The sequence below is a fragment of the Lynx rufus genome, unplaced genomic scaffold, assembly GCF_022079265.1.
Source record: "Lynx rufus isolate CCGP_SWC_20201006 ecotype Redwood Valley unplaced genomic scaffold, mLynRuf1.p SCAF_9, whole genome shotgun sequence".
Lineage (NCBI taxonomy): Eukaryota > Metazoa > Chordata > Mammalia > Carnivora > Felidae > Lynx > Lynx rufus.
This window is the reverse complement of record NW_025814897.1, coordinates 14,956,936-14,968,984: the sequence shown is the minus strand read 5'-3', so window position 1 is coordinate 14,968,984 and position 12,049 is coordinate 14,956,936. Positions and strand designations below refer to the sequence as shown.

General features: G+C 46.0%; 1 protein-coding gene across 4 annotated transcripts in view; it reads left to right on the top strand.

Moving 5' to 3' along the window:
* The first annotated feature begins 11,367 nt into the window (after window positions 1-11,367).
* SIK3 (SIK family kinase 3) overlaps window positions 11,368-12,049 on the top strand; it is a 243,912-nt gene continuing 243,230 nt past the window's right edge. For all 4 annotated transcript variants that reach the window (XM_047070395.1, XM_047070394.1, XM_047070399.1 and 1 more), the window contains exon 1: window positions 11,368-11,640. In XM_047070395.1, coding sequence (XP_046926351.1) covers window positions 11,368-11,640 — 273 coding nt within the window. The remainder of the gene's footprint in view (window positions 11,641-12,049) is intronic.

Genomic DNA, 12,049 nt, shown 5'->3' with positions numbered 1-12,049 from the left:
CCAACCTCTTGCCATTATTTTTCTAGCTTGGCTTGGCTCTACTAGGGGTGAGGAAGTTAAGCAAAATAATGTCACTGTAGTTCTTTCCCCAAATCATACTTCAAATCCCATTCTGGAAGAGATGTAATTCATCATCTCTCCTTAGATCTGTTAGATACTCTGAACAGCTGATCTCATAGCTGCAACACTGATGCCGTGAAACAGCAGCTTTAGCCTCTGCATATTCAACTCTTTTCCAAGTCAACAGTGTTGGTTTGCAAATTGGCTCCCTTACATGGAGGGCAAGGAGAGACCAGAGAAAGAGGCAGACCACTCCAGATCGATAAACAAGGAGACTTATTTATGAGGTTTGTCTTGGGAGGGCACGAGATGAGGAGATATCCACACTCACCGGCCAGAATTGTAAAAGTTCATAAAGAAGTCTTAGCTGGGTTCAGTAGCACATACCATCCAGATGGCCTCAACAAAACCTTACCCTCTCAAGGCTATGTCCTTGGAACAGCTCCCACCGTGGAACAGTGGGACAGCAGGCAGAGCATACGTGCCAAGGACAGGGGAAGGGATGAGGAGCCTCTGATTGCCAGGGTCCAGCTTGAGTGCCAACCGGTGGTCATGTCCGTTTGATTAACTCCTCCAACAAACAGAGTACTAAGTAAACACTGAAAATAATTCTGCCCCTGAGAGTACCTCCAGAATGAGACTATAAATGACAGCCCTTGAGGTCTATCAACAAGGGATAGACAGGAAATAAGCAGACATTGCTACTGCCACAGAGCCAGCTGAGCTTTTTATAACTATGAGGGATTCTTCAGGAACCCCAGGGCAAGGTTGCTGGTTTTCCCAGGAATCAGTGGGATTGGCTCTATGGTCTATTTAAGTCACTGCATACAAAGTGGTGTTTGTTTCTTGTTCAGTGAAACTGATGAACGTAAATGGGGAGAATTTTATTCCTTCCTCCTGTGAAAGGCTCCTTTCCAGAGATGTTTCTCATACACTCTCCCTTCCCTGTAGTATGTATTCTCTGTAGAAAGAAAACTGATTTTGATTCTGGATTCTAGTCAAAAGTAGTGCAGACTTTAACCCTTCCCACTGTCTTCCCTGAAAGTGTTTCTTTTTTTTTTTTTTAATTTTTTTTTTCAACGTTTATTTATTTTTGGGACAGAGAGAGACAGAGCATGAACGGGGGAGGGGCAGAGAGAGAGGGAGACACAGAATCGGAAACAGGCTCCAGGCTCTGAGCCATCAGCCCAGAGCCTGACGCGGGGCTCGAACTCACGGACTGCGAGATCGTGACCTGGCTGAAGTCGGACGCTTAACCGACTGCGCCACCCAGGCGCCCCCCCTGAAAGTGTTTCTTGTTGCAAAGACCTTTAGTGCTTGGATGAAACACCTGCTGATATGGTTTTTGCCCCTTTGTTATGGAACCCCTTCAACTGAGTCTCCACTGGTAGAGAATTTCTTCCTAATGAATTTTTCTTTAATTACAAAAAAAACTAACACCTTTATTGAGATACAGTTTTCATAGCATAAAAAGCAACCCGTTTAAAGTGTACAACGCAATGATTTTGGTATATTCCCACACTTGTGCGATCATCACTACGATCTAAGTTTCAAATATGTTCATCATCCTAAAGGGAAATGCTTTATCCATTAGTAATGACACCTCATTCTTTCCTACTGCCCGACCCTGCCAGCCTTAAGCAACCACGAGTTTCCTTTCCGTTTCTATGGATTTGCTCATCCTGGACATTTCATATATATGGAATCCTACGATTTGTGACTTTCGTGTCTGGCTTCTTTCACTAAGCATACCATTTTGAAGAATCCTAAGCAGGCTCCAGGCTCTGAGCTGTCAGCACAGAGCCCAACGCGGGGCTCGAACTCGTGAACTGCGAGATCATGACCTGAGCCGAAGGCGGACGCTCAACCGACTGAGCCACCCAGGTTCTCCAATACTTCATTTGTTTTTATTGCTGCATAATAATCCACTGTATGGGTGTCACATCTTATTTATCCACTTATCAGTTGAATCACATTTGGGTTGTTTTTGCTTTTTCGGCTATTATGAATAATGTGTCTGAACATTCATGTACAAATTTTTGTATGGACATGTTTTCAATTCTCTTGGATATACCTAGGAGTGGAATTGCCAGGTCATATGGTAACTTTATGTTTGATTTTTTGAGAAGCTGCTAAACCATTTTTCCAAAGTGACTATACCATTTTACACTTTTTAAATTATTATTTATTATTATTATTTATTATTTTTATTATTTTTAATTATTATTTATTTTTATTATTATTTTTATTTATTTATTATTTATTGTTTATTATTATTATTTTTTTAATGTGTATTTATTTTCGAGAGACAGAGACACAGACTGCAAGCAGGGGAGGGGCAGAGAGAGGGAGACACAGAATCCGAAGCGGGCTCCAGGCTCCGAGCTGCCCGCACAGAGCCCGACGCGGGGCTTGAACCCACGAGCCTTGAGGTCATGACCTGAACCAAAGTTGGACGCTTAACTGACTGAGCCACGCAGGCACCCCACCATTTTAATTGCTACCAGCAATCTATGGAGTTTCCAATTCTTCCACATGCTCACCAACTCTTGTCACTGGCTGTCTTTTTTATTTTTGCCATCCTAGTCGGTGTGAAGCAGTATGTCACTGTGGTTTTGATTTGCATTTCCTTAATGACTAATGGTGTTGAGGATATTTTCATGAGTTAACTGGCCATTTGTACACCTTCTTTGATGAAGTATCTGTTCAGATCCTTTGCCTTCCTATAACTGGAGTGTCCATTTGTTACAAATTGGATACAGATCCTTATCAGATACATGATTTTTACTTTCTTGATGGTACCATTTGCAGCATAAAACTATTTATTATTTATACTCTTAATTTTGATGTGGTCCCATTTATTTATTATTAATTTGATCTGTTGTGCTTTTGGTATTGTAGCTACAAAACCATTGCCCAACCCAAAGTCATGAAGATTTGCTCATGTATTTTCTTCTGAGTTTTATAGTTTTAGCTTAAAAATTTTTGTTTTAATGTTTTTATTTATTTTTGAGACAGAGACAGAGCATGAGCAGGGGAGGGGCAGAGAGAGAGGGAGACACAGGATCTGAAGCAGGCTCCGGGCTCTGAGTTGTCAGCACAGAGCCTGATGCGAGGCTTGAACTCACGGACTGTGAGATCGTGACCTGAGCTGAAGTCGGACGCTTAACCAACTGAGCCACCCAGGCGCCCTGTTTTAGCTTTTACATACAGGCCTATAGTCCATTTTGATTTAATTTTTGTGTACGGTGTGAGGTAGGAGCCCAGCTTTATTCTTTTGCGTGTGGATATCCCATGTCCTAGTACCATTTGTTGAAAAGACTATTATTTCCCCCATTGAATTGGTGTGAAGGAAATCACAATTTAATGAGAAGACATTCATTTATTTAAGAAATATTTGCTATGTCCCAGGTACAATGTTAAGTGTTGGATGTGGGATAATGAATTAAACAGATATGGCTCCTGCCTATTTGGGGATTACAATCTAATTAGACAGAGAGCCATAAATGTAATATAACATAAGTTAGACTGTTAAACATGCTACAATGGATTTATAATCATCATAATAATTTTAACAATCATTTCTAGAGCACCAATTATGTGCCAGGCACTATCGTTAGTAGTTTATTTCTTTATTTTTAATATTTCTTTATTTTTGGGAGAGCATAAGCGGGGGAGGGACAGCGAGAGGGGGACCAAGGATCTAAAGCAGGTTCTGCATGACAGGCTGATAACAAACCCTGAGATCATGACCTGACGAAGTCAGAGGCTCAACCGACTGAGCCACCCAGGTGCCCCGTTAGTACTTTATATGTAGTAATTTCTTCAACTTCCAGACACTCCTATGAAATAGGTGTTATTATTATCCCTGTTTTACAGTTGAAGAACTGAGGCCCAGAGACGCTTATTAATTTTTTAAAGACCACCCAGCTAGTAAGTTGTGAAGTCATTGTTTGAACCCAGTCCATCTGGCTCCGAAGCCTGTGCCCTGAATAGACAAAATGCTCGGGAGACCCAGACAAAAACTGTGACTGGTTTTTACAAGGACTGAGAAGATGCAGAGCTGAGCTGTGCTTAAAGGGAGTAGTAGAATTTCAAATAACAGTTGTGTGAGCTTCAAGAGTATTCCAAACACGGGGATAAATAAGCAGGAGCAGAGGTTAAGGAGAAAATGAAGAATGCGTTTTGATCGTAAGGGAGCCTGTAGTGGTTCTGGGTGGGGAAGAATAGAGTGGGAAAATACTTGACATTTCAAAAGCTGAAAAAGAGGTTGGGACCAGGTTGTAAAGGCATCCGAGGATGCTGCTCTGAGAGTCTGAACTTTACCAATGAATCCATAAATATTTGATGCTTGGAAGTCACAGGAAAAAAAAAATCTCTAGAGAAATCAAAGCTCCTATTAGAGCTTGCATGAAATGGAAGGGGAGAGTATTTGACACCTGCTTTGGTTTCCACAATCAGCTTTTATCCGAATGCGAATGCAGCTCAACTTGGAGTTTGGAGTTGGGGCTAGGACTCTCAGAGCTCAAACCCTAATACCTCATCATATCCTGCCCCAATTTTTACCTTATTTTTGAACTCAGTGTAATAATCTTCATTAAGAGTAAAAAGAAATTAGGGCATTTAAACTTTATTTGGAAAAATAGGCTTAAAAATCACACATGGGTATTTGGAGTTTCTAAAAAGTAGATTATTGCAGAAAATAAAAACAATGGCATGAATATAATTCGTAATGTTTTACATTTATGATTTTAAATGAATTTTTAAAATTTAAATGTTTTTATTTAGTTTTGAGAGAGAGAGAGACAGAGAGACAGAGCGCCAGCAGGGGAGGGACAGAGAGGGAGACACAGAACCCCAAGCAGGCTCCAGGCCCTGAGCTGTCAGCACAGAGCCCGACACGGGGCTCAAATACACAAACTGTGAGATCATGACCTGAGCCGAAGTCTGACGCTAAACTGTCGGAGCCACCCAGGCACCCTGGGAATGCACACAATTTCTTAAGCAGATTGTTGCATAGCAGCAATAGAAATATTTTAGTATTTTCCTTACACATCTACTTTAAATAAATTTTAGAAGAAAGAAAAAACACTGGTATTATTATTATCTTTTTTAACAGACCACAGACACTGCTGTACTGTAAAGTTCAGAAAGACAACAAGCTTTGGAGATCGAAAGCCTGGATTTGCTTCTCAGAGTTGCTGCTTCCTGGCTGTGTGAGTCAGTCATCAGATGGGTCAAATAACCTGACCATGTGTAAGTGGGGGGAATAACTACTTTATGAGGTTATGAGAGCAGGAGGGATTTTACTGGACATCTATGTTTGTATCATGAACCCAAATCCATCCAACTTCCAAAGACTGAGAGATATGTGTTTAGTAAACCAAACTAAAACAGTTACAAGTATCGTTTTCCCCCTCTGACTCTGAAGTGAATTCATTTTCACAGCCCTAATCGTATTCTCCATCATTCCTCATCTTTTCAAGGTGACTTGAGTGATACGTCCTTGTTTACATGCTTTTAGAGGAAGGAAATTAATCCTTGAGTGTGTACTGTGTGCCAGACTTTAATATAAGCCCCTGTACGTCTTTATAACAGCCAATTCTCCTCACAAGCCCATGAGGTAGGAGTGATTTTCCAGAAAAAGAAACCGAGGCTCAGAGAGGGCCTCGTAAATGGAAAAGCCCACTACAAAGTCTAGGCCTAACTGTCAAACCCTTGCTCTTTTTGCTTGTGCGCCGGGCTGCCCTTTAAATGTGTTAAAAGGAGGAAATTACTTTTTTTGATAAAAGTAAGTGGCAATTAATTTCATCCTTAATAATTCTTTTTAAAATGCCGCGAGAACTCTGGGGATAAATGGAGACATCCTTGGGTGGCACAAAGCCATGGCCACAGACTGTTACCTAAGTCCAAAGTATGGCTGTAACTTCAGCTCAACCGTGCTTTCTGTTTAGCCATACAGACATCCAGCTTCCTGGAGCCGGCTTCCATTTGGATTCCAGCTTTCTGGCTCCTGATGTGGGTTTGTGGTTTCCAACTGCCTGGAGTTTAAACAGAAATGGAGAACAAACAGAGGGTTGCTGGAGGGGTTGTGGGAAGGGGGATGGGCTAAACGGGTAAGTGGAATTAAAGAATCTACTCCTGAAATCACTGTTGCACTATGTGCTAACTAACTTGGATGTAAATTTAAAAAGAAATAAATAAATTATTAAAAAAAAAAATAAACAGAAAGGACTAGAGGGCCTTGACAGAATGGAAAAAGGAGGGCAGCTAGGCATCCTGCAGTTTAGAACTTTGACCAGCAGGTGTCTCTGCAGACAAGGGAGAGGGCTCCTTTTCGCCTCAGAGGGGCGAGAGGGATCTTCTAGTTTGAGCAAAATTGTGGTGGAAATGAGGCAAACAAAGGTAGGTCGGCTACGTACAGAAGTCAATCCCAACTGCATAAATTTGTCTTAGCCGACAGCTGGAGAGGCTGGTAGCAAATCTAAGCAAACCCCAATCTTAAGGTAAGAAAGCCGCTGTAAAGGCAGAGTCCCTATACTGTCTTCCGAACGTACAAGGCTGTTTGAAGGTGAGCGCTTAAAACTCAGAGGCAATTCCCAAGGCAGGTGAGGCAGGGAAGATGGCTGTTTCGTCGGGAGAGATGTGAAGATGAAGGAAAGAGGGGAAAGATGGTTCTGGAGTTTCAGAGCCAGTGAAATAAAGAGCTTCTGTTAGAGGTACACCTTTGGAGTGCACCTTGATTTTCTGTGAAATATTGTGAATTCTCAGAATTTTAGGTACACTTATATATAAGAGAAAGTAAAGGACCCAAACATACCAAAATTTTAATTAATATTTGTTCAGTACCACTGTTTTCATTTAGGAGAAAGAAGCCAAGAAAAAAACTTTAATTGGTATAAATATTAAGGAGTTGATCACAGGGTAACTAAGTGTACCTTTCCTTAAGGAGCAGAACCTTTTGTGAAAAAGAGTTGTTCTGAGTGGCTTTTCTTCTGTAGCAAATGTATTTTTCCATATAAAACCAAAGGTGTATCTACCCATGGGAAACCCTGATCCTAAAAGATAATAGATACAGTCACATCTAAGAGTGCAGAAAATCTTTAAAAAAAAAAAATCATCCTAAAGATCTTTTGGATGATCTAAAGGGTAATTAATCTAAAAATGCTTAAACCATATCCTAGAACATACGGAAAGTAATAAGGATAATGTTTTTAAGTCTTGGGTCGTGGCTTGAATGGCCCTGTTAAGAAGAAAACTGAGCAAGCTGAACAGAAAATCCTTGACTGAAAGCTTATTCACCTTCTCTTAAGCCCCCTCCCCAAGATGCTTTATAGGAGGAGACTATGTACTTACTTTGGCTGCCTACACCTGTTTCTAGACACCCAGGGGGAGCATTTGGACACGACTAGGTTGACCTGGGATAGGAAGGGGAAAGGCACCGGGCTCCTGGCGAGGTGGTAACGCAGAACACACAGTCCTCGTGAAGAGAAGGCGCACATTCAGCTCATCCCAAGAACCAGGGCACGCTGAGTGTTTGGACAATGTGATCAAACAGTGCCCTGATTTCTACCTGAGGGCGGAATTTATAACTGGCTGATAATTCCCTCGTTTGGGAACATGGGACATGTAAATACGATATTGCCTTTGGCATACAAATTTTTTTTTAAGTTACTTACAATGAATTTTATGAACTTTTAAAGTTTATTTATTTTGGGGAGAGAGAGCAAGCAAGCACACAAGCAGGGGAGGGGCAGAGAGAGAGGGGGGACACAGAATCCGAAGCAGGCTCCAGGCTCTGAGTTGTCAGCACAGAGCCCGACGTGGGGCTTGAACTCAGGGACTGCAAGGTCATGACCTGAGCCAAAGTCGGATGCTTAACTGACTGAGCCACCCAGGCATTCCAACGTATGAAATTTCTGAATAATGCCTCTGTGTCAACTGAAAGTTCATATAACGTTGGCTTTTTTTTTTTTTTTTTTTTTTTTTTGCCAGAACAGTAATAAGTTGGGCCGACATAAAGTGAGGGTTGGACTATCTTCAAGGCCCCGATGGCTCTGAGAATCTGTGGAGCTATGTTGTGAAGCTATAGTTTTCTTTCGGGTTGCTGGTAAACTGCCCTGCAGACAGGCTAAGAGAGCCTTTAAAATCGTAAAAGAGTTAATGTATTACCTCCTACTGCTTATATCACTTGCTGGTCAGACCTTAGCTCAGAACTTTCACATCATTTCTAGAAGTGTCTAAGGGCCTCTCGTATCCATCAGGAACGCCTTGGTTTGCCCTTTCCAAATTCTAGAAACAAGACACAATGACATTAAGGTAGGAAATGTCTCATTTTCATCTCTTCATCTCTCTTTGCTTTTCTAGAAAAGAGTGACTGACTGGGAGCTGGGTGGGGGCTAGGTCTCGTCCTCCTAGCTGGACTGCAGGGGGCTCTGAGAACTCAGCCCCCAGGCCACTCCTCTGAGTTGACAGCAGGGTAGGAACACACCTACCTACCTGTTTTCTAAAGTCAGCAGAAGTAAGTAATAAATAGTAAGGCTCTTTGTGGGGCTACTTACAAGTGAAGCCATCCTGGAGACTTCAGTCAGTTTGGTAGCGTGCTGTTTGTTGATATACTTTGGTGCCAGCTCTCTCGTGCTCTCAAGAACTCAAGTCCTCTTCCCTGGGTCTCTGCTGAGCTCAGTCACCTTGGGTTTCTGGAGAAACCATTTTTCTTACCAGCTCCTACCTTGACAGGGCTTGTAATCCAGTCGGGGAAGAACTCAGGTTCCAAAGGTACACTGCCTGGGTGTGAATTCTAGTTCTACCACTTTCTCGTTCTGTGGCCATGGCCAATTCCCTTAATGTCGCAGTGCCTCACTTCCCCTATTTGCAAGATGGGGATAGTAGTATAATCTGTCTCATAAGGTTGTTTTGGGTTAGGTGAGTTCACTTATGTAAACTGCTTAGCGTAGCGTCTGACAAATTGTTATTATTGACTGTGATTTTCTCCCCAAACCTACCTCAGTCTTAGTATTCAACAAATCCTTATTAAATGCATATGTCTAAACAGTTTTCCTTGTTTCTGATGATTTTTGTTGTTCACTGCCCTCCCCAATTTTCCATGTCCTTCTCACCAAAGAGGATTCTTCAGGGAGCTTTCTAGCCAGGCTTTGTCCAAGTCTCAACAGGACACACACCATCCACTGGCTTCCATCCATATAGGCAGGGAGCATAAAAGATCTAACACGCAGCATACGCATTATGGTCATTATTAGGGACAAGCACGATCTGCCTTTTTCTCTTCGGAAATTAGACCCGTGCTCCACTTGCTAGTTTTTCCTCAGAGGCTTCTGGTTTTTGACACCCTCCAGAGATCACCAGAAGTTGTGGTGCTTGATATTACAATGATGTCTGTGAGTGGAGAAGAGGCTGTAAGGACACTAGTGAGCATGGTTTCGGTGCTGCTCCTGCAGCCTCCAGAATAAGAGCTCCTTTTCCCCTTGCCTTACCAGCTTGCTAAGGTTTCTGTTGCAACCCCCCCCTCCCCAGAGAGATGGTGAAACTTCGACTCTGGGACCCAGCACTGAAGTTAATGTATAGCCCCTTATACAGGCTGGTGAGTGAGGTCCTGAAGAGGTAAGAGAGGCTGGCCATGCTCCATCATTTATCTGCGATTGAATGAGCTCAACCCAGGAAAGGGCTTAACTAGGGCAAGAAACTGAGGACCACTGCATCCTTATCCTTATGTGCTAATCAAGGAACCAATTACTGTTAATGGTGTTGGCAATTTGGAACCAGGGAACTGGTGCAAGACCATTGTGGGATGACCTCTCTGTCCCATCCCATCCCAGCCATTACTCACGATCAGACGGGGAACCATAGTGCTAGTAAACATCTACTGGTCAGAGAGAGCAAATATGTGCTCTCCTTCTCACACATTCAGGGTGCCCTGGGTGTCTGTGTTCAATACTGTACATGCAGTGACCTGATGACACAGTTCTGCCACATAGAGAGACACAGAGGTGGCTAGATCAGGACCGCACTGAAGGAACACATTTAACTTTGGAGTGTTCAGTCTTGTCTCTTCCTCCCCTCCCCGCCCCCCCCCCCACCCCCACCCCCACCCCAAGCCTGCCAAAGACCATCTTGTTTTCCATGGCCCAGAAGCCTATCCCTCCCATCCCCACCTAAAGCAGTTAAGTTAATCTACTTAATAAAAGCACTGGGACCAAGAAGGAAGGGAAACCTGGGAGCGAGTGAGGCACCTTGGAGGATGTGGAATGCCAGATAACAGAGGGAGGAAGAAAAAAGAATATGAGATTTATTGCCGGAATTATAAATTTGATCACCTTTAATGTCCTTGGAGAGTCACTGGAAGGATGGAATTTTTATTTTACTATTTACTTATTTATTTTGCCCAACAGACGGTTTTGTCTTTACCCATGACGTGGCTCACTGGCCAACGTGCGCCTCTGCTCCATCAGGGTTATACAAGTGACAGAAATAGGACGCAGGCATCGGGACAGTCATCGAGCTATAGAATTGTTCAGAGACGGGGTGGGAGGAAGGAAAATGACGTAGCTTCTCTGGCCCTCACCCACTCAGTGACTGGAATGCATGTTTGGGCTGGTTTCTCCACCCTTGAACACACAAATCCTCGTTTCCCCATTCCCCTCTACTGGGTGACAATTAGACGAGGTGGGTTTCGTTGGCAGAAGGAATTTTACTGAAGAATTCCCCTGCCTCGCTCCCAGCTTGGTTACAGTTTCTTCAGTGCTGTAGCTATTCCTGCCTTTGTGGCCTCAAGGGCTAAAGTGGGACAAGGCCGGTATTTTTGGTGATGAGGAAATATTTTGTTTTAAGGGACGCTGGGTGACTGCTGAACTGGGACAAAGGTCAGAGCAGGGGTCAGGTTAGCCGTTCCAGGGGCGACCGGGGGCTGGCCTCGGGCCCGGGCTCCCGAGCGCTGCTGCGGCGGCGGCGGCGGCGGCGGCGGCTAGGAACCGGCGGGCGCGCTCGCGGTGCCCACTGGCTCATCCCCGGAGGGGGGCACCCGGGAGCCGGCGCCAGAGGAGCGGGGCCCACGCGGGAAGGTCGAGCTCGCCGGTGAGGTCACGGTTGCCATGGCTGCGGGCAGTGACGCGCGTCGGCACGTGACGCGCGGTTGCCATGGCGCCGGGCCCCGGCGGCGCGGGCGCCCCGCCTCCCTGAGTGACGTCCGCCAGGCCCCCCCTCTTTTTCCCGCCCCCCTGCCCCCTCTCCCCCCGCCCCCCCCTCCCCGCCGGCTCCCCGCGGGCCCGGGAGGTTTCACTGCACAACAAGATGGCGGCGGCGGCGGCGAGCGGAGCTGGCGGGGCTGCCGGGGCCGCAGCGGGGGGAGCCGGGCCGGCGGGCCGCCTGCTGCCTCCACCCGCCCCGGGGCCCCCGGCCGCCCCAGCTGCCGTGCCCCCGGCGGCTGGCCCGCCGCGTCCCCCAGCCCCGGCCTCCCGCGGGCCGGTGCCTGCCCGCATCGGCTACTACGAGATCGACCGCACCATCGGCAAGGGCAACTTCGCTGTGGTCAAGCGGGCCACGCACCTCGTCACCAAGGCCAAGGTAGTGGCGCGGCGGGAGCTGGCGGCTGCGGGGCTGCGCGGCCCGGGACCGTGGGTCCGAGAGTGGCGGGGGCAGGAGCGACCCCGCGACAGGGAGGCTCAGGGGTCGGCGCGGCGAGCGGGGCTCGGGGTGGTGGTGGGGAGCGTTGGGGATCGGGGAGACGGACGCGGAGGGGAGTGAGGAGGGGGCGAGCCGACAGAGGGCAACTCCGCGGCCGAGGGGGTCGTGGGGCGGGGGGAGACTTGAGCGCGGAGACCCTGGGGACCGAGGAGCCGGGGATGGGGAGGGGGTGCCCAGGGCTTTGCGGAGGGTAGTGGAAGGGGCGATTGGAAGGAAGAGGTTTGGAACTCTCACGGAGCCAGAGACTGTGAGCTGAGACGACTCTGGAAGCAGCAATTAGGAAATCCTA